The 25,077-nt window shown below is 43.7% G+C and overlaps 2 protein-coding genes and 1 long non-coding RNA gene across 5 annotated transcripts; 1 reads left to right on the forward strand and 2 right to left on the reverse strand.

Annotated features, from left to right (window-relative positions):
• Positions 1–1,015: 1,015 nt before the first annotated feature.
• Positions 1,016–8,451, reverse strand: Krt25 (keratin 25). Of its 2 annotated transcripts, NM_133730.2 has the most exons (8): positions 7,975–8,451; positions 7,558–7,640; positions 6,653–6,809; positions 3,769–3,930; positions 3,558–3,683; positions 2,738–2,955; positions 2,021–2,088; positions 1,016–1,713 (listed from the first exon to the last, which is right to left on the reverse strand). In NM_133730.2, exons 1-8 carry the CDS (start codon positions 8,389–8,391, stop codon positions 1,604–1,606), a joined length of 1,341 nt encoding a protein of 446 aa, NP_598491.1. In that variant the 5' UTR covers positions 8,392–8,451; the 3' UTR covers positions 1,016–1,603. The 2 variants fall into 2 exon arrangements, with proteins under 2 accessions (NP_598491.1, XP_017170246.1); XM_017314757.2 differs by lacking the exons at positions 6,653–6,809; positions 7,558–7,640; positions 7,975–8,451 and adding an exon at positions 4,634–4,712.
• Gm32502 lies at positions 8,037–18,759 on the forward strand. Of its 2 annotated transcripts, none has more exons than XR_001780324.2 (3): positions 8,037–8,124; positions 9,087–9,180; positions 18,501–18,759. It is a non-coding gene; the product is annotated as a predicted gene, 32502 (long non-coding RNA). The 2 variants fall into 2 exon arrangements; XR_001780325.2 differs by lacking the exon at positions 18,501–18,759 and adding an exon at positions 17,906–18,141.
• Krt26 (keratin 26) lies at positions 13,984–23,465 on the reverse strand. Its single transcript, NM_001033397.5, has 8 exons — positions 22,973–23,465; positions 21,985–22,067; positions 20,695–20,851; positions 20,405–20,566; positions 20,194–20,319; positions 19,013–19,230; positions 16,743–16,801; positions 13,984–15,285 (listed from the first exon to the last, which is right to left on the reverse strand). Exons 1-8 carry the CDS (start codon positions 23,402–23,404, stop codon positions 15,134–15,136), a joined length of 1,389 nt encoding a protein of 462 aa, NP_001028569.2. The 5' UTR covers positions 23,405–23,465; the 3' UTR covers positions 13,984–15,133.
• Between the last annotated feature and the right edge of the window lie 1,612 nt (positions 23,466–25,077).

A 25,077-nucleotide genomic window follows, 5' to 3' on the forward strand; every position in this document is an offset into this window, starting at 1 on the left:
GGCTGCATGTGTCTGAGGATAGTCATAGTCATGAGCACAGCCCAACACACTGGTAGATGACAGCAGCATGTTGTAACATGCCTGACTAACATATTCTCTTTATCGGGGGGGGGGTAAAGAGTTATAAATATTTGGTATGATATAACCTTAGTGGCAAATGGATGAGGGCTCCCATCTGTTCCTAAAGATTTTGAGCAACTTTAATGATGAAACTCATTGAAACATATTCCCTCCTCTCCACACAGTTGTTAGCATTCCTTTTAGACTTTGCCCAATAGTTACCTAACAACAGCCAGGTAGGCCTGGCTTGCTATCAAAAGGACTCTTTGGCCTCTCTTTGCTCTCTCTGACCCCTTTCTCCCTCTCTCTCCTCCCCCTCCTTTCCCTCTCCTCCCCAATCCCCCCCTCTCCTCCGCCTCCTCTCTCTCTCCATGTGTTTACTGCTGGCCTCTTCTTTCTCTCCTCTCTCTGTGTCCTTTTCTGTCCTCTCTTCCTCTCTGCCTCTATTCCCTTTTCAAGCCCCCTTCCCAGGCCCCCAAATAAACTCTGGTATACCTCAGTGGGAGGGATGCCCACTGAGGCACCCGATCCCACCACACCCCATCCCACTACACCATACCATGCTCTACAAAACATATCACAAGTACATGCACACACACATATGTACATATATATGTACACATACGCACACACACACACCCATGCATGCACACATATGCGACATGAAAATAGGAGACTCATTTGTGAGGAGGAAGGGGATTAGTAGGAGCTGCGGTCCAGGAGTGACCTGGGAGTGCAAATGCTCAGAATACATCCTATGCATGTGTGAAGCACATTATTGTCTACTATTAATTTATGCTAATAAGGAACAACCACAAAATCACATATCTCTATTAATATGATTGGATTCTAGGCCCGCGTTTGCTCTAATCTCTCCTATATTTGGAATATTGCTGGAACATTATATTCCTAAGGGGCAGTGATTATGAAAATTAAATCACTGTAAGTCTTAAAATTGAAGTAAAGTTAGTACTTCATCACTTTATTACTATTATTGGATGTCTACCTCACTTCAATACAAACACTTTATTCCCAGTTGCAGATGAAGAATGCGCCAGGCACACATTTACCAATGGTGACAGGAAATAAGTTTCTTCTGTCAAAGTGTCAGTGGAAGTACTTTTATTCTCTCTGACCTTGTCTAGAAATCCTTGTGAAAACCCGAGGGGGCCGACCTCCTAGTTAGTGCATAAACGTCACACAAATCCAAAGTCGCTACGCGTCCACAGTCTGCAGCACTGCCACGGACCTTTCAAAGACAAGACAGTGGCAGCCAGTAGGGGTAAGTTGCTCAAGGAAGGTTTATTGACTGTAAAGAAATGCTGACAGATGGCTGTAGGGTAATCAGGTGAGCCCTCACGTTTGCAAGTGACTTCCCTCCAGATGGACGGGGAGTTCTGCCGCTGCTGGCTCAGAAGGAGAAAGGAACAGAAGACAACAGGACAGACATTTTTTTTTCCATAGGCTTGCTCATTTCCCAGACACATTGCATGCCTTGTCTTCTTTGAAGCTTTTCTTCTTCTTCTTTTGCTCATGATCTTTGCTAATTGCTTTGAGATTTCTCTTCCAGGGAGTGGAGCCTAGTGGTCAGTATCTTGCTGCGCTGATCCACCTCCTCTAGAACCTTCTTAACCACTATGGCTTTGACTGGATCTGAAAATCGAGAGTTAAAAGAAGATCTTCACCAAGGGAGAAGGAAATGAATAAGGAGGAACATAAAGGAATAATAAGATGTTTTTTCCAAGTGTATGTAGAAAGCACAAATATGATTCATCTTTGGTGAATTTTGATTACCTGTTTGGGCCAAATCATGGTGACTTTTGACATTATTGAAAATAAGCATTCGTGTCTAACGTTAGACATCTAGCATGCAATGGCATCTACTCTAAGTCTTACTGTAGTGTAAAAACAATGACCTGTGTACTGGAATGACAGAATAATGGAATTTCCCCTTTATTACCTTTGATTTGGTTTCCGGCGTTTCCAGATCCATAATCTTTAGACTTGTAACTCGAAGACTTACAGGCCCTGTGAAGACACCACAAAAGAGTAAACGTGGAGGAAATCCCTTCTGTTGTAGATCCACTGTTAGGATTTCTCTTGCTCTTTGGAGAACAGGATCAGTGGGTCACAGCTGAAAGCACTCTAACGTTAAGAAGCGACAGTTTTAAATGTCCATTCCTTGCTGTGTTAGATGTTGCTAAACGCTGCTGATTTGTTTCCTGGCAGTGGAGTGCGGATGCTTAACACTTAACATCCATGGCAACAGAGACAGCTGCATTTGTTCCTGGTCACGGATCTAATAGTTCAGCGCATCCCTCAGTGTCAGTGGGGAAAGGTTCTGTGATTGTAATGGATTCAGAGGCAAAGATTGTTCAAATATCATTGCTAGGGTTGCATAGTGTTTACATAAAACCTACGCGCTTTCTCCTATACCTTGAATCTCACCCATTCTCCTATACCTTGAATCTCCGGGACACTTACAACACTGTGGTGTGCAGGTAGCTGCTGTTCTTTAAGAGGAAGATCAAGAGGAAGCCTGTGAGTGTCCAGCACCAATGCACTGTTTCCTTTGCGATAGTTTCCTGCTGTGGGTGCTGGGATCCACTGATGTGGAAGAGGTGGACACGGAGGATGGAGGACAAACAGCTTTTTCCACATAAACCCCTCCACCTACCCTTCATCTCCTCCTATGAGGAGGCAGTAGGTCTCGATCTCCTTCTCCAGGTGGGCCTTGACATTCAGCAGCTGCTCATATTCCAGCTTCTGGCCCTCGGTCTCCGTCCTCACCTGGTGCAGCTGCTCCTCCAGGGCGCTGATCTGAGCCTGGATCTGAGCCAGCTGCGTGCAGTAGTTGCCCTCGGTCTCCGTCAGGGAGCACTCCAGAGAGTGTTTCTGTCAGGAGGAACAGAGAGTGGGTGAGAGGATGCACAGCTGTTCAGCTAGCTGTCACTAGCTATATGTAGTAGCACACGCCTTTAAAGCCAGTACTTGGAAGGTAGAGACAGGTGGATCTCTGTGAGTTCCAGGCCAACCTGGTCTACATCACTGAGTTCCAGGCCAGTCAAAGCCACAAATGAAATCCTATCTCAAAACAAAAGCAAACAGATAACAAACAAACAAACAAACACCATGTCCTCAGTGATCGCTGCTGCAGGGAAGCACTCTGAAATGACACACAAAAGGGCTGGAGAGGTGGCTCAGCAGCTAAGAGCACTGACTGCTCTTCCAGAGGTCCCGAGTTCAAATCCCAGCAACCTCAGGGTAGCTCACAACCATCTGTAGTGAGATCCAGTGCCCTCTTCTGGTGTGTCTGAAGACAGCTACTGTGTACTCATATACATTAACTAACTAACTAATTAATTAAATCTTTAAAAAACAAAACAAAACAAAACAAAAGTATATGTGAATGTGTTTTTGGCAGCAAGTGGGGCCTTTAGAGCAGTACATGGAAATGGAAAACAAACTTAGGGAGCTGTAGAAGATTCCTTCCATACCGTGGCCAGGAGAGACTGCAGTTCAATCTCCAGGGTTTGGAGCGTTCGCTTCATTTCGGTGAGCTCATTCCTGGCTGAGGTGGTGGCACCCACGTCCTCGGTGATCTGCTGCTGCAGCGAAGCACTCTTAAATGACATCCAAGAGGGGCAGATTTTAGTTTTGTGAAGAGCACAAAAGCACACAGGGACAGCATTGTTCGGCAAGAGTTACCTTCTCTTGGAACCAGGCCTCAGCGTCCCTGCGGTTCTGCTCAGCCAGGGCCTCATACTCAGCTCTCATGTTGTTCAGCAGGACGGTGAGGTCCACGCCCGGGGCTGCGTTCATCTCCACGTTCACGTTGCCTCCAGCGGCGCACTGCAGAGCCTGCATTTCCTAGGGGCAGAGAATGTTGAGCTCAAGTCAAGCGGGACATTCAGGGAGTCTAGACGTTGTTTTTCTCCTTGGTTCTGCAGTGACCATCTTGACACATTTTATAGCTCCTCTCCATTTGACTTACCTCTCGAGGCCAATGGAGATAAAAGTAACTCATCAAGGAGCTCGCTTCGTTCTGAATCTTAAAGGTTCCAGAGCTATTTATTAGTGAGCCCAACCCTCGTCCCGAGGCTGCAAGTCCCGAGTTTAGCTCTGAGACAGAGTAAGCCTTCATTCCTTCACAAATACAAGTCCTTAAACCATTTTAAAGACTAGCCTTCTGGCTCTTATTTAGATTGCTTAAATATGATTTTATTCTGTATTCTTCAGTCAGGTAGAGAGCACTTTGATATTTTCTCAGCTCAGGGACTCCCTGAACATAGAGCATAACCAAAAGGTTGAGTTCAGATAATTTTGAAACAGTTGAAATGATATAAATAGATAAATAAGTGTGTGTGTGTGTGTATGTGTGTGTGTGTTCTCGCGTGCGTGTGCACGCTCTCGTGCTCTGGAATGTGTACAGGGAAGGAAGGATTCAGCTGTTTGTTAAGTTTATGCAATCATTATAAAGTACCCTTTCGGACTTCCTTGTCAGACAGATCCCTGTGTAATTTCTGGTTCTGGCCAATTGTAAATGTGTTAATTTGGGAAAGTTATGATTTACCTGAAGATTGGAGCCCCTTATAAAAATCCGTCTCTAGGTGGTGGTAAGAGAAGTGGGAGGGTTGTTAATAATACTGTGACTTTTCCGTATTGTTTGCACGTGACTGCTGGCTATCGTGATTCCTGTCATCTGGAGAGCAGGAATTTGTTCTGCTGTCAGACTCCGCAGTATTCTGTCTGCATGGCATGCCGTTGGCGAGCAGTTCTAAGTGTGTCTATAGACACAGGTGTCCCTGCCAAGTCTGTGTGAACTGACACAGCCTAGGTCGGCTGTCTGCTGTCGAGTCCTTCCTCCCACCTCCTGAAGCAGAGCAGCTTGCTTTCCTGCATGAAGCCAATCCCCAGGTCCTTATATAATGTCCTTCCTGTCCTGTCCTGTCTCTGTCTCTGTGTGTGGCTTTAAAGACCACAGGACTTAGGGAAACCCAGTTCAACAACAAACTAACAAATGAAAGTAAGATAAAACTACAGGAAAATCTGTGGCTGGCCATCCATGAGCAAAGCATTTTTAAAAATCAATTGCTCCTAATTCCCCAGCAATTCCTCACGTAACCACCATGGATTATAACCACATGTGAATGCATAGAGCCAAGTGAATGCTGTGATTCAAGTAGTTTAATTTACAAATTATCCTCAGGACTAACCACGTAGCATGTTAGCCTTTGCTCCTGATTTAAGCTTTTGTGTTCACTATGGATCTTCGGTCATTTAAAAAAAAAAAAAATATATATATATATATATCAAAGACTTAAAACATCATCCCCTCACCTCATTTTTTAGTACAGAAAATATGGACTGTAAAAACAATGGCTTTGTGGTCAAGTGAGCACTTTTGAAGGATGCTATAGGCCTGGAAGTGTAAGTTCAAGTATAACAATTTAATTGTAGTTTCACCTTTATCACTGTGTCTATTAAGAATATTTCAGAAGCTGGAGAGATGGCTCAGTGGTTAAGAGCACTGGCTGTTTTTCCAGAGGTTCTGAGTTCAAATCCCAGCACCCACATGGTGGCTCATGACCATCTGTAATGGGATCCGATGCCCTCTTCTGTCATGAAGGCATACATGCAAATATAAATAGCTCTTGAAAAGCAAAAAAACAGAAGAATATTTAAAGTGCTAAATGGAACATGTGTGTCACACAGCTGCCCTCAAGGCTCAGGAATAATTGGAAGAACCAGAGGTAGTACAGGATATCAAGGTAGGAGTGATTTCTGGACCCAAAAGGGTGGTTGCATGTATGACTTCACAGCGGTAGTGACAGCATTCACAAGACTCACACAAGCTCAAGCCAGAAAAAACCCTAGCATGGAGTTGGAGAGTTGGGCACAGAATCCTACCCCTACTGAGGATCAACTGGCATTTGATGGCAGTGGGGAGAGGAGAGTCCGTTTTCTCCAGCGATGTGACCCCTGGTAGTGACTACCTGCCAGGCTGTCTTTCCAAGAGTAACTAAGTAACACTTGATGAACATGATGTGGGGAGGGTAGAAGAAAACTCAAAGTTGGGTGGGTGGGGAGGTGAAGACAGAGAGGATGGAGATGGGAGGGATTAGGGGAGGAAGGGTGGATATGATCAACATGAATAGAATTCTCAAAGAATCAATACTAATATTATAAAAAAAAGATTGTCATACTATTAAGACTGAATACTGAAAGTATGTGGTTAAATGCATGCTGCTGTGATGTAGAAATTTAGACTCAGTTTTCTTAGGATGGCCTTTAAAGGACACTCATCTCATCTAATTGGGTTAATTGTCTAAGTAGTCCGCTTAATTTAGCGATAATGACAGTCAGCCGCTGATCTTAGAAGCCTGATTGTTCTGGAAAGCCATGATTCTCACCCCCTCCCCCCCAGCCGTGGGAAAGTGGGCATAGGAATAAGGGTGAATAATACAGGTAACTAATTCATCACCTGCAAAGAGAAGCTGGCCTCCTGTGATGTGGTCTGGGACTCTCTAGAGCAATTTCTTGATTACGAGGGGAGGGGTGGCGCTATCGGCTGAGAGGCGGCCAACCTTACCTCTTTGTGGTTCTTCTTGAGATAGGTCAGCTCCTCGCTCAGGGTTTCGTACTGAATCTCCAGGTCAGTGCGGCACAGGGTGATTTCATCCAGAACTCTGCGCAGCCCGTTGACGTCAGCCTCTACGCTCTGGTGGAGAGCCAGCTCGTTTTCGTACCTGCAAAAGTGTCAGGGGATTTTCCAGTTTGTCACCTGGTTGGAGACAGTCACCAATCATGGATGTACTCGGGACTTCTGAAGTGGCAAATCTGGCCACTTTTGTGACTTCTTTGAAGTATGTTATACACTTACTGTTTGTTTGTTTGTTTGTTTGTTTATTTATTCATATGAGAGGCATTTGACAGAACAAAGAAGCAGATTACTGGACTCTAGTTTTATAAAATAATCACTAAAACTAGCCAGTGTATAGAAAAGCGAAAACATTCTCTCTCTCTTTTTTTTTTTCTAAAAGAATCTAAGATGTGTTTTGATCACACACCTCTGGCTCCCTAGTTTGCTACTCTCACTCCCCTTGAATAGCCCCTAACATGGCCCCTCCCATTTTCATTTTTTGTGTGTGTGTGTGTTTTTTTTTTTTTGTTTTTTTTGTTTTTTTGTTTTTTTGTAACTTAGCGCCCAATCAGTGCTGCCCGCTGGGATCTTGATGGATCTTATTGGCTTGACTTTATTCAGGTACCCCTTGAATGCCTCGGCTAAGGCTGGCCTCTCTAGAGCACTTCCTCTTCCTCCTCCCATCCTCTGGCTGGAACAGTCTTTTCTCCCCTGTAGGTTCATCTTGCTTACTTTAAATCCAAGCGCTTTCTAACGTTGGAGTAAGACTGACTAGAATTTGATGGAGGGATTAAGAACAACTCTGAATTAGGACCGCACGAATCCCCATGGATTCTTTTCGCTCACTGACTTACTTGAGTCTGAAGTCATCAGCCGTGAGCCTGGCATTGTCAATCTGCAGTACAGCGTTGGCGTTGCTGGTGGTGGAGGTGATGATCTGGAAACCAGGGGTTTGACTTTTTAAAAAGGCTATTATTTATCACAATAATTTTAAAAGGTAAAGGTGGTATTTATTTATTTATTTATTTTGGTAAAGTTTTTTTTTTAATGTTAGAAAATGCTAATGATAAAAATCAACTAAGTTATCAGCCAAGGGCATGTTTAACATGAAGTTAAATACTTGAATCTACTTCATGATTATTTCCAATGCCCTTAAATGCCCTTAAAAATACCACTAGTAATCATGTAGCATGCTTTTTTTTTTTTTCAGTAAAAAGGACATTTAGATAGTAAACTACATACATGTGACGTGCAAAAATATACTTTCTTACCTGGTTTTTTAGATCATCAATGATGGGGAAGTATCTACTGTAGTCATGATCGAGACCGCGGCACGACCCAGGTCCAAATTTTTCATACCAGCCCTTGATCTTCTGCTCCAGGTCAGCGTTGGCCTCCTGCAGCGCTTGCACGTTGTCCAGGTAGGAGGCCAGGCGGTCATTAAGGTTCTGCATGGTCACCTTCTCATTGCCGGAGAGGAGCCCCCCCTCATTCACAGTGAAGCCAGCACAGGAGTTGGCCACCCCCGTGTTTCCTCCTGTGGAGCTGCCCCCGAAGGCGCAGGAGAAGCCACTTCCAATGCCTGCCACGCCACATGCATTTCCAGCTCCGAAGCTGGCTCCCCTGAGCGACCCTGTGCTGGGGCGAGCATAGGACCTCCTGGATCCACTGGAAAGGCGAAGAGACATGATCTCAGGGCAAGCGTGTCGCTGAACTGTGTTCTTGAGAGTCAGACTAGAGTGCCTTCTAACCCCGATGGTTTTGTTTGCCCTTTTATAGACGATTCTCAAGGGTGTTCTATGAAATTCTGCCTACATAGGGTAAAGCCTGGCTTGCCAGCCTCAGCAAGTTAACGTAATTGGATGATTTTTTCTAATTAGTAACTAACTTTGTTGGGCTCATTTCTGTAGAAGGGCAGTTGCCCCTAGGTTAGTGTTTATCTGAGAAATGGATCCGGGTGGAGCAATGTCAGGCTCATTATTACAATTTAAAATTACCAGTGAGTCATCGGTTACTTCCAGCCGAAGCAGATAACGCTTGCGGCTCCATCATGGAGAAGGGATTTGGTACTGGGGGTTTTGGGTTATCTCGCCAAGACAGGTTTTGAAGTTTCCAAGGCTTTGCTTTGCCGTCTCGATTCTTCTTACATTGGTATAGAAGGGCAGCAGCTATACATTCCCTTCACACTTGGCCCTTCAGTCACTAGGTTGTGGTTGGCTCATTTGTTCTGAATTCCTCATCACAGTTCCCGATGGGAAATGAGCTTCCATTCCGCTGACATGTGCAACATACTTTGTTGACACTTACGAGGGAGCATAGTTGTCCTCTCCTCTCATCCATTGGTAATTAGGATCACACCCCTAATTGCTGGTATGTTTTGTAGGAGTTTGGAAGGACATCAACGTATTTTCCTGACCTCACAGAATTTGAAGCCAACTTGGAAGGAAGAATGTCATCTTTCCTTCTGTGGCTCAGTTGTAAGTCATGGGGAGGTAACTATTCACTGAGTGTGGGTCCCTATATATTGTATGAAAAGCCCACATTTAAATAACAAATTGAAATTACACTTATCTACACACACACACACACACACACACACACACACACACACACACCATGTCTTGTTACGTACACACAATGGAATGACTAAGTCTAGCAAATTACCATAGACTTCCCTCACATATTTCTGTGGTGAGAACATTTACATTGCACTCAGCAGTTTTCATGCAAAACCTGCGTCGTCATTAATGTAGTCACCTAACTGTGTAACGCCTCTCCTGAACTCATTTCTCCTAACTGAAAATTCTGTGCCTCTCCGCCAACCTTTTCCCCTGTGTGTTTCCGTGAGATCAGTGAGGTTGAATCCCTTTCTATCGGTGTGCTGATAGTTTCTTTAAAGGAGTGCCTTTTAAGTCAGGTTGCTTTCTTGTTAATTGAGTTAAGTTCTTCATGTATTTTGGGTGCTAAATTTTATATATTTATAATTTTTACATGAAATTTATACTTTTTACATTTTCATATACATATATGTAAATATTATTTCATATATAATACTAATATTTATATATTTTGGATACTAAGCAATCTTATTAGATACTGCCATGGTGGCATTTTCTCTCAGTGTGTGGGCTACTTCTCTACTCTGTTCCTTTCTTCTGAGGAAGATTTTTAGTGTTCTGTAGTTCTGTGTTTCTAATTTTGCATTTGTCGACTGTATTTTTAGCTTAGTTTTTTTTTTTTCCACCTTGCCACATTTCCAGATGACTTAAATTTGACTCCCAGCACCCATGTCAGGCAGCTCACAACTGCCTTTACCTCCAGCTCCAGGGGATCCGACGCCCTTTTCCGGCCTCCACAGGCACTGCACAAATATGTGGCACACACACATACAGATATGCAGACACGTATGTACACATAATTAAAGATAAAATAATCATAAAAAAGACTTTTTTTCAGACACCTCAGGAGGTTTTCCCTTGTGCTTTCTCCAGTAACCTTATTTTTCAGGCCAAAGTTTTAAGCATTAAATGCATTTCAATTTTTTTTCCATATAGGATAAGGTAAGGACCCAAAGTCTTCATTTTCTCTCCAGTTTTCAGCATATATTTTTATTGAAGAGACTGCCCCTAGTGTATTCTTGGAATCTTAAAAAAGTTGATTGTAATTACATGGGCTTATTTCTGGGCTTTTCATTTCCATCTGCCAGGCTATAGGTGTATGTTTGTGTTGGAACACAATGTCTTAAATTACTGACGTTGGTAATAGGTTTTGAGGTCAAGGCAAGTGATATCTTCTTTAATTTCATTCTTTCTTCTAACTGTTCAAGATGTCTGTGGGTCCTTCTGAAGCTCCTTGAGCAGCTTCCATATGAAGCTTGCTTTTCTATCTCTGGGAAAGGTCTAATGAAAAAGAGACTTCGCTGAATTGTATATTTTAAAATTCTCAATTCTTTTAAATCCATAAACATGAGATATATTTCCATTTCTTTTTGTCTTTTGAAATGTTTTAAAGTGGTTTTTTTTTTTGGTATCCTTTTGAGAATTTCGTGCAATGCACTTTGATATTTATCCTCCAACTCCTCCAAGATTCCCATTTCCTGCCTTCCCGATTTTGAATTCTCTTTCAAAAGTAACTCCTTGCCTCCAATTTGTGCTGCTCATATACTCCTGGGTGTGGGGCCAGGAGCATGTGTATTAAGAGACTGCCCATTGTGTAAGCCTACTGGGGGCCACACCCTTAAAAGAAAACTGATTCTCCCTCCCCTTGTTGCCATCATTTAGGGAGTTGTCAGTGTAAAGGTCCTTCATTTCCTGTATTACGTTTTTGTCCTTGGGTACTTTTGCGCTATGGTAAGGGGATTGCTTTCTTCTACGATGCTTTGTTATCATCGAGCAGAAAGACTGCTGATTTTCATATGTCGATATTGGTCTCTACACCTTTACTGAATTCATTTATTAGTTCCAACAATTTTTGATCAGGCATTATACACACAGTTCTCTCTGTGTGCGTATGTATGTGTGTTTGTGTGCATGTGTATGTGTGCGCATGTGTGTGTGCACACGCCAGAGGTCAACTTCCTCTAGTGTTCTCCAATAATATCTTTAAAAAAAGATTTATTTATCTATCTATTTATTTATTTATTCATTTATTTAATGTATGTGAGCACACTGTCACTCTGTTCAGACACACCAGAAGAGGGCATCGTATCCCATTACAGATGGTTGTGAGCCACCATGTGGTTGCTGGGAATTGAACTCAGGACCTCTGGAAGAGCAGTCAGTGCTCTTAACCGCTGAGCCATCTCTCCAGCCTCCCTCTACTTATACCTTTTTAAAAAGTTACCATTATTATTGTGTGTGTACATCTGCATTTGTTGTATTTCCGATGTACACGCATTCCACAGCACGGGCATGGAGTCCTCTGACTCTGAGGAGTTGCTGCTCTCCTAAGCTAATGTGGAGTCCAGGGATTGTGCTCAAGTCCTCAGACTTGAGTGGCAAGTGCTTTAACCACTGAGCAACCTTGCCACCTACCTCTACAACAGTTTTTTTTTTGAGATAGGATCACTTGCTGAAGCTCGAGTGCACCATTTTCTCTAGACTGGTGGGTCAGCCAGCTCCTAGGGTCCTCCTCTGGACCCCCAGCACTTGCCAAGTCTTGCTTTTGTGTGGGAGTTGGGAATTCAAACTGTGGTCTTCATGTTTGCACAGCAAGAACTTTTCCCACTGAGCCATTTCCCTATGCTGTTTAGGATTTAAAAGAGATCAGCAGTCCTGGGCTAGAGCACTGGCTTCCTTAGTGTTGCCAGCATGTGCTTCTTGGTTCCCAGCACTCCCAATGGGTGCTTCACAGCGTTCACAGCTAGGCAAAAGTGCTGATTACTATTGTTGTCGTTGTCATGATTATTAATTATTATTATTGTCATTTTGTCTCAGAGGGCTGCAAAACATCTTCCAGAGCCATGAGAGCTGGCCAGGAGGGAGGAAGCTTTCTGGGAAATCACTACTGTGATTTCTCCATGTCATGTGGTCAATGTGATTTGTCATATAGTTAGAATGTCTTCAGCAATAGGTTCAGCACCAAGAGCAATGGCAATAGTCCGTATTATTGGGAATGGGTCTCCAGGATGCCCTTGGTCAACAACTTGAGGGGAAATATACCCATATATTATGTATATATATATATATATATATATATATATATATATGTGTATATGTATGCATAAACATACACACACACACACACACACACACAAATGAAAAGGTAGTAGGTTTTCACGTGGCCTTTTCAAACATCCTTAATGTTAGTTATTTATCCCTTCACCCTCCCCTCTGCTCTGCTCTCCCAGCCCTTCCCTCACCAAAGCCTGCATCCTCATCATCTCCTTTCCCCTTTATATAACCCACCTTTCATTTATCTTTAAATTGTTTTTTAATCTACTCTCCTCTTCCTTTTTTTTCTTCCTCTTCCACCTCCTCTTCATCCTCCCCTTCTCTGTTGAGAGCCAGATTGACCTAAGGTTTCTCGGAGCCCGGATGGAAGTACAAAGGGAACATTGATTCTGTGTCCTTGCCCAGGAGCAGACGTCTGGGGCTGGGGCCAGAGTCTTGGAGGGGTTAAGGTTTCTATCCCTGGAACTTGACTTTTCCCACTGAAGAGACCGGAGTTACCCGTCCGCAGGCTGCTGTGTGATTGGTCTATAACGCTGCTGAGATACCCTGTGCTCTCTGTGCAGCGTTGCTTTATTAGCCTCATCCTGGCTGTGTCCCATTGTATGATACTTCCTACTGGCTCTGTCCCATTCCTCCCACAGAAATAGCACACAAGGTGCTGCACTCCTTACTAAACTTGCTCGCCATAGGACATAGCAGACCTCCCGATTCCAAACTTATCTGCTTCCTTGTCTTCTGAGGCCCTGGTCTTCTCTCACAGGACCTGTCACTGAAGAAGAATGGCATGCTGGTCCAGGTCTCTCCTCCCTTTCCCCCTCCTTATTCTTTTCCTTGGACAGCGTTTCATATATTAGGCTGGCCTAGAGTTGGCTGTGTAGTGCAGGCTATCCTCACACTCACGACTCTCTTGCTTGCTTTAATGAGTGTGGGGATTAAAGGCATGTGCAGCCAGACCCATGTCCCAGCCCCCTCCCAACTTCACCCCCTCCAGTTGAATCGAATTTGTGCTTCTCATATGCATATGGGGGTGGAGCCACCCACTGGAAATGGTCTACTTAACAAGGGTAACACCCCCAAAAGAAAACTGACTCTCCTACTCCTGGAAGCCATCAATCAATTGTCAGTACTGCCTCGGCTAAGGGTGGGGGGCTTGTGAATCCCTCCCTGCTTCATTCATGTTTGTTGACTGGCTGGATGTCGTGTTCATCTTGTGTGGGCAACCACAGCTGCTATGAGTTCATGGGTGCAGTGGTCCTGCCTGTTTCAATCTGGTCCTCCATGGCCTTTGGCTCTTTTCCCATCTTCTGAGATGGTCCCTGAACCTTGGGTCCAGGGATGTGATATAGATGCTCCATTTCTGACTGAATACTGCATGGACATTTATTCTCTGTGCTTTGCTGAGTTGTGAGTTTTTTTGTTAAGGGTTGTTCACTACATAGTGTCCTGCATGGTCTTGTGCACAGAGGCTGTCAGTAAGACACCCTGCTTGAGTTCTAGGCTTGCTTTGCCATTGCCGTGGGGCTGGAGGGAAGTGGAAGGAGACCTAACCAGGTTCAAAACTATTCCCTGATCATCCCTCTAAGTATCAGAAGCATGAACGAACCATAATGAGCCATGGATACATTAACACCCATAGAAGACCAAAGAGGTCATTTACACAGCAAACTGGGATTTGGGACCCAAGGTTAGGACTAGTGTCCTTTCTATTGTTATTGAGGCAAATGTGACAGTGAGGTGAAGCACTGTGTTTCTTATTACATCCTTGGCATAGTCTTATGAGGATCAGCTGTGGAAAGGGATTAGAAGCAGGTATTTAAAATTAATTAGCAACAGAAGAGCTCTATTTATGGAATGGCCAGAGGTTCACAAAATAAAATCCAAAGCTACTGAGGTTGTCCCATATCTTGGAAAGGCTCACCAAAGCACTGGGCTGGGTAGACAGATAGGAACTTTATGGTGACACGGGAAGAAAAGCATGAAAACCGTTAGGCTTTTCATCCCAGAGTCTGACCCGACTCTTCTTCCGAGAAAGACCAGAAACATCAGAAATACCATCAGAAATGTCTGGTGCAGCCCAAGTGGCCTGCGACATAGTATACAACAGACACAGTACACATAAACCAACACCTCCAGAGACACCCGTCAAGCTAAATCGTACTTCCTCAGGACCAGCATGATACATCACTCTGAGTTTCTAACACTCCTTTCTCCTTTGTCTGAACCACACCTCCATTAATCTATCTTATAACCTTGTTTACTGAAGGAAACTATTTTTAAGTTTAAACCTTCTTCTAAGCTGCACCCTTGGAGCAATATTGAAGAAATGAGAGGGTCGTTTCCTGTAACCTTTAGAGATACAACCTGAGAGGTACCAAATTCTATATATACCTTTGATAAAGACACCTAAGTGTGACTTTCCCAGGAGAAGCCCACATTGATGCTTGGGTATGTCTCACCCCTGTCCCGAACACCTCTCCATCGACCCTCATGCTTTAGATCTAAGTTAAAAATGGCTTTTTAGTAAATCTCCAACTCTGCTTCATATTGTCTGTCCATGAAATTCCTTTCTCTGTCAAAGCCAAGGGTCCTGGTGGCTCTGTTTGAGTTGCCCAAGACAGTGTAGGAAGAAGAAGAAGAAGAGGAAACTTGAGTCTAGTCGTTTGACTTGTAGGAACAGGCATGAATGATTTTCTTGCATTACTTGACCAAAGGGATTCTGCAGGGGCAGCTTTTTGTTTGATGAATGATCTTGCCATCGCTATGGGGCTTTGGAAGGCACCCGCTGCTCCATGGTGATATTGCTGATCTTAGAGGATTTTTCTTCCACGGAGTGCACTCTCAGTGAAAGGAGGTTACCAAGTTGATCTAGCTCTTCAGCCACTGTTCTGGCAAATGTTTCTTCTGCTGAGTCTAAAAAGAAGTTAGGGGAAAGTTCAGCAGTCAGTCTTAAGAGGGGAATGTACTTAGTCATGGCAGGTATGTACTTAAAGACTGTTTGCTTTTGTTTTTTCCAAGTTTGAAAAAAATTGAGATACAATGTTTAGAGTTAGTTATTAACAAGAGCCAGGACTGATTGAAAGGTTGTTCTCTCTCTCTCTCTCTCTCTCTCTCTCTCTCTCTCTCTCTCTCTCTCTCTCTCCCCCCCTCTCTCTCTGCAATGGGTGCTTGAAAGCACAAATGAAATATGTATTAAAAAGAGTCTAGGCATCAGGTAAATATAGGTCTGAAACAGTCAATGCCCTCTTCTCCCTCCCTTCCTCCCTTCTTTCCTTCTCCCTCTCCCCTTCCCTCCTTTCCTCCCTCCCTCTTTTCCCCTTTTCTCCTTCCCTTCCCCTTTTAGAACTGGAGGTTGAACCCAGGTACTCAAAAATATACTAGACCAGGACTCTTATTTCTCACTTATATCAATTCCTCATTTCATTCTTTACTTTGAGACAGAGTTCCACTAAATCACTCAAACTGGTTTTCAACTCACTTTGTGACCCAGACAAGTCTAGAATTTACAAACCTCCTGCTATAGCCTCCCAAGTACTTAGGATCATAGAACTGAATCACTAGGCCAGATTGTTGCCTTCTTTAAATACTAGCTTGTCTTATTTTAGTGGTTTAAAGTAAGCACATTTATTAAGCAGTAAAACTTAGAAATAATGCATTCTAAGCAATAAAGATATTCATGGATTTGTTCTTTACTACAGTCATTTTATAATTTAAACTTATCTGCTCTGCAGGGATGTAAGATATAAATATTAAGAATTGTCAGGTGAATAGAATAGTGGCACATATCTGTAATCTTGTCATGTGATAGGCCAACGAAAAAAGACCGAGTTCTAGGCCAGTTTGAGCTACATAGCAAAACTTTAGGTAAAAATAAATAAATAAATAATAATAAGTCGCAATGACCTCACTGGTTCACTCACTAGATCTAAACTTTAAACAAATTTTTAGTTAGCACATAGGCTGCTTGTTCAATAAAGCTGAAGAGGTTTAAAGAATCCCCTAGGCTCGGTGACTGATGTTCTTGCTGTGGAAGTGTTAGGAACTGAGTCTAATCCCCAGTGTGCATATACAAAAGCCAGGCACGGTAGGTAGGGCATACTTGCAATCCCAGAACTGGAGAAGCTGAGGCAGGAGGATCATTGGGCAAATTCCAGACTAGTGAGAGATTCTGTCTCAGAAAAACAAAGTGGAGAGCATTTGAGAGACATCTGAGGTTTATGTTCACATGCTCAGCAGGCACATACATGGTAACACGCATGCTTGGTTGCATTACACACACACACACACACACATACACACACACACACACACACACACACACACACACACACACACACACACTATTACACTAACTAAAATCCCTTCCATACCATTGAATTCACTTGCAGGCTTGCCATCCTTTGGTTTGTAACTTGTGGATTCACTTCTTCTGTGAAGAGAGGAGTAGGTTATTATATTTTTCTTTCAGCTGGAAGCTCATAAATGATTGCGAACTGGAAATTACAGGGCTTTTCAAAAATTACTTTTAGTTTTGTTTATGTGCATACGTGTGCATCCACATATATGCAGGTGCCAGACAAGGCCAGAAGAGGGCATTAGTTCCCCTGGGTCTGGAGTTACAGTTGACTGTGATTTATCTGACATGGGTGTTGGGAATTGAACTGGTTTTTTAACTGCTGAGCCATCTCTCTCCATCCCCAGACATAGTAAGTTTGGAGTTCTAGCTTCAGTAAGTTTTAAATTGTTTAACTTTAAAGGGATGTTAGTAAGATTTTGGTGACTTCAGCATAGTGAGAAGAGATTAAATGGATATTTATGGCTGGATGTCGTCTCTTCTATCTAGCAACAAGGGTATCCACCCCAAGCTTGTGATCTAACTTTTCATTCAACAGTTCAACCAATGCCTGCTCTGAGAGGCGGGCTGGGTGGCTGTAGAAAAATAGAGACCTAAGAAATACAGTAGTTTATAGCATTAGAAAGACAACACATTCCTGTAAAACACTATGCTTAACATTGCTTAGAAGGTACTGTACGTTAAGGGAAGAGTGAATGGTCTCCAGGTACCGAGGAGGGAGCCATCACGGCTGGCTTCTCTTAGAATAGTCCGGCTGTGTTCACCACTATGCCGCCAACGCCTACTGAGTTGCCTTGTCCAGCCTTGCCATGAGGGTTTGTGCTTAGTTTTATTGTATCTTGTGATGTTGCATTTGGTGGATGTCGCTAGGAAACAGAGGAGGAGTGGGATCTATGGGAGAGGGGCGATGTGGGAGTGGGGTGGGGCTGGGGGCTTGGAGGAGTGGAAGGAGGGGAAACTGTAATTGGGATGTATCAAAACAAAATAATAATAATAATAATAATAATAATAATAATAATAATAATAATAATAATAATAGTTTGAAGAGGGCTCCCCCTGGCCTGCAAGACTGCAGAAGACAGCTATCTACACCCACTGTGGCCATGGGCCAGTGTTTAGTAACAGCCACTGATGGCCTGGTTGAGTGTCAGCCTCTGTCAAGGTTCTTTGTCTGCACAGGGAGATGCTGTGGCTGAGAACAGAGCCAAAAGGACCCACATGTTCACATTCACTCAGGACCGTGACTCACAACTGAAGCTGCAATTGTGGAACTTTTAGGGTCTTAGCTAACAAAGTCTGATGTCTCTCTATGGCCTCTTCTCAGGAGATGGCTGTGCTCACCGCTGTACCACCAACGCAGTGAGACTTTCTTAAAAAGAATTATTTATTTATGTATAATGAGCACTCTGCATGTATGCCTGCTTCAGAGGACATCAAATCCCATTATAGATGGTAGTGAGCCACCATGTGGTTGCCAGGAATTGGACTCAGGACCTCTGGGAGAGCAATCAGTGCTCTTAACCACTAATCCATCTCTCTAGTCCTCGGTGAGATATTTTTAATCCTTGTTCTGAGCTTGGACAGAGAGGGTATAGATGAGAAAACTACTGAAGTAATAAAACAAGTTGAGTTTTAAGAAATTAAACATAAACATAAAAGAAAGCAATGTTTTCCTTGGACTAGAGTACTGGGATGACCAAGTATTTTGTATTTAATTGTCCTTTATATAATTATGCATGCAAATGTTTTCCATACTTAGATCTTTGATTTCTAGGATGCACGTGTGGCTCGTGCTCATAATCCCAGTACTCAGGAGGCTGAGATAGGAAAATTAAAGAGTTAAGGGATTGGACGACATAAGATATCGTCTCAGAAATCATCATCATCACCATTACCATCGCCATCATCGTCATCATCGTCATCACTAGCAACAGCCACCACAACATTCAAGCCAAAAGAAGCCCCTGAGTTTTGATTTTTAAATTTCTGTTTTCATTTCATTGGATGCAATAATGACATAATTGAGTATATAATATATATATATATATACACACACATATATATACATACATATATATACATATATATATATGATTTTAAAGAAGTTATAGGATGTACTATATATGCTATGTATTACAAGATATATAGATCCTACACTAAATATGTGATATATATTATACTTCTGTAGCAAGCACATAATATATTAGATAACTTGTAACAAATGTATAATAAACACATAGAAACCTAGTTACCGTGCAGTTAGTTGTTTCATACACTGGTACTCACTGTTCCTCTCCGTCTAGTAAGTTGCAGTATGTGTCAATCTCCTTCTCTAAACACGTTTTGATGCCCAGCAGCTGCTCGTGCTCCAGCTTCTGGCCTTCCGTCTCTGTTCGGATCTGCTGCAGCTGCTCCTCCCGCGCCCCAATCTGCTCCTGAATTTGCTGGAGTTGAGCATAGTAATTCCCTTCGGTCTCAGCCAATGAATTTTCGTAGGATTGTTTCTGGAAGAAAAGCAGAGTCACGCTTGAATGAGTGAGGGAGGGCGGTGTGTCCACACTGAAACATCTTCAAGGTAGAAGGGGGTGTTAGGACGAGGTGCACATATTCTCAATTAAAAATCAGAACGGGTGGGGTTCGTTGAGGAAAGACTAGCAAGGTTTGGGAATGCTGTGTTGGAAGTAATGCTTATTGGTGGAGTTCCTGAGGTTTAATATAACACGGTAGTCATTTAATTATGTATAATATGTTTAATGTTGTAAATATTCATCTCATATGGGCTAAAGAGACGGCTCAGCAGTTAAGAACACTGACTGCTCTTGCAGAGGACCTGGGTTCCCAGGAGCTTCATGGTGCCTCTCAAACATCTGTAACTCTGGCTCCAGGAGATTTAACATCCTTTTTTTGAGCCTCACAGGCACCAGCTACATAAATGATGTGCATACATACGTGCATGCAAAACTCTCATAGACACAAAATAAAATATTAAAAATAACTACTGTCTATACGTACTTATTTACCTATGCACATAGAATGTTAGGTGTTGGATGTGGTTTGAGTATGTTCCCTCGAGGATTTATGTATGAGTGGCTTGGTCCCAGCGTGGTGACATTAAGATAAGTGAAGACCTATAAGAGGTGGGGCTAGTGAGAGGTTAAGTTACCAAGGGCTCCGGGAGTAAATCGATTTAGTTCTAGTCAGACACTAGTTAGCTCTCCAGAGAGGGTTATTTTAAAACAGTTGAGTGTGGTCCCTCCCTGTGCTCTAGCTTCCTTGTCTCAAATTCTCAAACTTCTGCCATGATACCACTTGTTATGTGGTGTAGCCAGAGAGGGCTTTGGCACAGTTGGGCCAGGATACCTGGGTGAGTAAATAAATCCCCTTTCATTGCAACATATCCTGCGTGGGGTTTTGCTGCAGTAGTGCAAATTGTGCAGGCGCACACCTTCAGTTCCGTTCTCACGTACCATAGCCGTGATGGACTGAAGTTCTATCTCTAGAGTCTGCAGATTGCGTTTCAGTTCCATCAGTTCGTTTCTGGCTGCTGTGGCTGCTCCTGCGTCATCTGAAATCTGTTGCTGCAGCGACGCGCTCTGAAGAGGAACCGTCAGAAGGGTTAGTATCCAGCTTGACTGTTTACCAAATGAGCCCCTCTCGTGTCAGCTGCTGCAGATGTACCTTCTCTTTAAAGCTGGCCTCTGCATCTTTCCGGTTCTGCTCAGCCAAATCTTCATATTCGGCCCTCATGTTGTTCAACATGGCGGTTAGATCCACGCTGGGGGCTGCGTTCATCTCCACATTGATGTTCCCCCCTGATGCATTTTGCAGAACCACCATTTCCTGGAAAAGGGTAAAGTTAATATCAAAGGGGGAGGATTTCAGTTGACATCCACATCCTGCTATGGAATGAACAGTGGACTTGAAGAGGGAAATCGGTGTGCGCAAGGCTGTTCCGCAGGCTTCCTCACCTCCTCGTGGTTCTTTTGGAGGTACGTCAGCTCCTCGCTCAGAGCCTCCCGTTGTATTTCCAAGTCGGTTGTAGACAGCGTCAGCTCGTCCAACACTCTGCGAAGGCCGTTGGTGTCAGCCTCAACACTCTGGTGCAGAGCCAGTTCATTTTCATACCTTAAAGGGTGTGAGAGTGTTTTAGAGTTGGGATTTCAAGCAGGTACAACTTGCAAAGACACTTGGTGTGCCGAAGGGTGGAGTGTTCTGGGTCTGTATGTATTTCCAAGGTTTCTTGCAATGGCAAACTATTAAGATGGTTTGGGATATCTATTAGCTTATAAGTACTGTGTGTGTGTGTGTGTGTGTGTGTGTGTGTGTGTGTGTGTGTGTGTGTGTGTTTGTATGTGCACACAGAGGTCAGAGGTCAAAACTGGGTGTCTTTCTCAATCTCTCTTTTGAGACAGGGTCTCTCTCACTGAAGCTGAAGCTCACCAGTTGGCTAGCCAGCAAGCCTCTCTTGTCTCTGCTCACCCCTATTTTGTTTTGTTTTTTGATACAGGGTCTCTCTTTATAGCCCTGGCTGTCCTGAAACTCAGTATGTAGAACAGGCTGTCCTTGAACACAGGTACCCACCTACCTCTCTCTCCTGAGTGCTAGGACTAAAGGTGCAGACCACCACTGACTGGCTCTGTCCATATCTCACCAGCACTGGATTTGCATGTGTGTACTGGTCCTTTCATTTTGTGTGGATGCTGGGGGTCTGAACTCGGTTAGATCCTCCTGCTTTTGTGGCAAAGCCTTTACTGACACCCCGACCCTTATATATACATTATCTTAGAGGTGTCATTCCTTTACAGATGATCTTTGCCATCCAATAGCGTGTCAGAATAAAATAGTGTCAGATTTATAAGAATTTATAATAGATCTTTTTATAAGGATGTATTAAATCTTACTTCTTTGTTGATCTAGAATCGAATGGCTTTATTGTACTAGTTTGGTTTGGAGGGCTGGAGAGATGGCTCAGTGGTTAAGAGCACTGACTTCTTTTTCAGAGGACCCACGTTTGGTTCCCAGCACTCACATGGTGACTCACAACTGTCTGTAACTCTGTTTTTAGTGGACCTGATGCTTGCTTCTACTCTCCATAGGTACCAGGCACACAAGTTCTGCACAGACATATATAGAAGTAAAACATCCATGTACATAAAATAAAACACACAAAAATAGGTTTTAAAAGCAAAAGATACATTCCCTAGTACAGCTGTGGTCTTGTAGCCATGGATAATGACAATTGGTCCACTTCCACCTACTTCATCTTGAAGTCATCAGCTGTGAGTCTGGCATTGTCATTTTGAAGGACAAGGTTGGCATTGCAGGTGGTCATAGACAGGATCTGAACGGGACAGTCAAAGGACATTCCAGAGTCAGTGGGAACCTGTCTCGGGCATTTGTATCTTTGTTTGGATATTCACAGAAACTTGGTATTGGGGTGTAACTCAGTGGTAGAGCTCATGCTAGCATATTAGACAAGAACAAACAACCAAAAAATAAAAATAAAAACCCAACCATTATTTTATTCAGATAATAAAAAGGCCCAGATAACTTCACTGCTGCTTACTCATCAAAAAGTTTGAACTGAATGTCAAAACAAAAAGAAGTGATGCACCAGCCATTCTTGTGGCACTGGATTTTGAACCTAGAGCCTTGCACACGGTGGGCAAGCATTCTGCTAACGAACCGCATCCCCAGTTCACATTTTCATTGCTATTTTGAGACAGGATCTTATTAAATTACCCACCTCACCCTCAAACTTGTGATTTGCCTGCTTCAGCCTCTGGAGTGTCTGGGATCCCAGGGCTGTACAATCAGGCCTGGCTCAATTGTGTTGGTTCTGAAGCTATTTCTCTTCCACTATTTGATTCTACCTTTAAAAAAAAAATTCTCATATACCACTCTCAACTTCAGACTGAGCAGATTCCACACCCCATAACCTTGCTAAGTAGATTCGAAATGAATCCATGAACAAATTAAGCATATTCATGATAGTGGAGATGAAACTGAGAGTCACAGGCATGCTGGGAAAATTCTATTATATTCCTAGCTCTCTCTTTTTTTTTTTTTTTAAAACTGAGATAGGGTCTCTAGGTTCCTAGGCTATCTCAGCCCCGTGATCCTCCTGTCTCAGCCTCTGCAGTTGCTACGATGACTGATGTGTGTCACCATACCTCACTGTTGACTAGCTTTAAGTTATGCCCACCCCGGGCCTCTAGCCACAGTCTGGGACTCTGCATTCCTTACCTGTCGTTTCAAATCCTCAATGACTGAGAAATACCGGCTGCAGTCATGGTCAAGTCTACGGCCTCTGCCGGGCCCACACTTCTCGTACCAGCCCTCGATCTTCTTCTCCAGGTCCGTGTTGGCCTCCTCCAGGGCACTCACGTGGTTCAGGTACAAGGCCAGGCGGTCATTGAGGTTCTGCATGGCCACCTTCTCGTTCCCAGAGAAGAGTCCTGGCTCGTTGTTAAGGAAGCCAATGCTACTTCCCCTACCTGACCCCTCGCTGGCAAAGCTTCCTCCAGAAGAGAGGCCCCCAAGGGTGCAAGAAAAGCTGCCTTCCGCTCCAGGCCCAACACACACGTTCCCGGCCACAAAGCCTGCCCCTCCTCTGGACAGCCTGACAGACCCAGCTCGAGAACAGACCCTGGATCGCCCCGAAAACCGAAAAGACATGGCGACGGCACAGCACAGCAGCCTTCTTCCCCAGAGAGGTCCGAAGCCAAATTTTATTCTCCACGGGGCGACAACTTCACCGGCTTTTATAGGATTCAATCTTAGCTCTGCCGATCTGTAATAAAACATTATTCATATCCTAATTGCTGTTTTTCATAACTGGGTGATTTTTAATAGTGTTCAGTAGGTGGCAAGGAGCCCCGAGGATATTTTTTTATATATGAAAAAAGTGCCAGGGACAGTGATCCTAATTCATAGCCTCACAGTGTTAGTAACACTAAATCACAGCCCCAGAGATCACAGAGAGAAAAACCATTACCTGGGTTACCAAGATGAGACATTATATCCTTTTGACCCCTGGAAAAGGGTGGAGACAACCCCCTCGCCCCCCCCCCCCCACACTCACCCTTGTAACAAAGAGTTCACATTGGAAATATTTGCTCCCTGTGTAGGAATGCACTAGAATATCTCAGTTGTCCCTAATTTACTTAGCGCTCCCCTTCTTATTGAGACAGAAACTTTCTATATTTAGTGATTTATTTTTTTGCCAATAAGAATTCTTGAGCTGATGTATTTTGCCATGTGCATGTTCATGGGTGTTTGCATGTATGTGTGTGTGTGTGTGTGTGTGTGTGTGCGTGTGTGGAGGCCAGAGGACAACTTCAGGTATGGTTCTGTCATCTATCCTGTTCAGTTTTTGAGATGGGGGTCTCATTGGTCAGGAGCTTGTGAGGCGGGCGATCCTGGAGCCCTAAGGATCAGCACGTCTCTGCCTCCCAGTGCTGGGGGGGATGACAAGCATTCGCCCAAGCTCTTGGCTTTTTCACAAGGTTCCTGGGGGTGGGGTGGGGGTCCTCACACTTGGATGGGAAATGCTTTACTTACTGAGAGGTCTCGACAGTCCCTGGCACTGGTTTGTAATAAGTCGAAAGCAGTCGGGCGTGGTGGCGCACGCCTTTAATCCCAGCACGTGGGAGGCAGAGGCAGGCGTATTTCTGAGTTCGAGGCCAGCCTGGTCTACAGAGTGAGTTCCAGGACAGCCAGGGCTACACTGAGAAACCCTGTCTCAAAAACCCAAAAAAAAAAAAAAAAAAAAAAAAAAGTCAAAAGCAAACAACAGACACAGACGTTCTGGAGTAACTTGCTTATCAGCGTTGCTAAAGTTTATAAACAAGTGGTGTTGGCAGGGCTTTGTACTGGGAGTTTCTTTCTTCCTTTTTATTGACCATTTGGAATGGGTCTCACATAGTCAAGTCTGGCTTTAAATTCCAGTTCTCCTCTCTCAGCCATTGGAGTGCTGGTTTTGCAGATATATGCCTCTGTGCCTGGTGCCATCTTTTTTTTTTTTCTTTTTTTCTTTTTATTTGATCTAGGAGTAGAACATCAATTCAACTAACTACTGAGGCTCTGAAGTGTTTTCTCTCTTTCCTTAAAAAAATTGCTTTTGAGATAAAGTCTCATTTTATAGCCCTGCCTGGCCTGGAACTTACTGTATAGACCAATCAATCTGACGTTGAACTTGTCCGATCCTCCTGATGCCTCTGCCGTCCCAGATGCTGAGGTCACAGGCATGCCCCTGTCCCACCCTGTCCTGGTTCTCCAGCTTTCATCTGTGTATGTAAAGCATTGTGACTTTAAGATCTGAGCTTCACATGGATCAGTGGGGAACGAAA

Source organism: Mus musculus, chromosome 11 (assembly GCF_000001635.26).
Source record: "Mus musculus strain C57BL/6J chromosome 11, GRCm38.p6 C57BL/6J".
Lineage (NCBI taxonomy): Eukaryota > Metazoa > Chordata > Mammalia > Rodentia > Muridae > Mus > Mus musculus.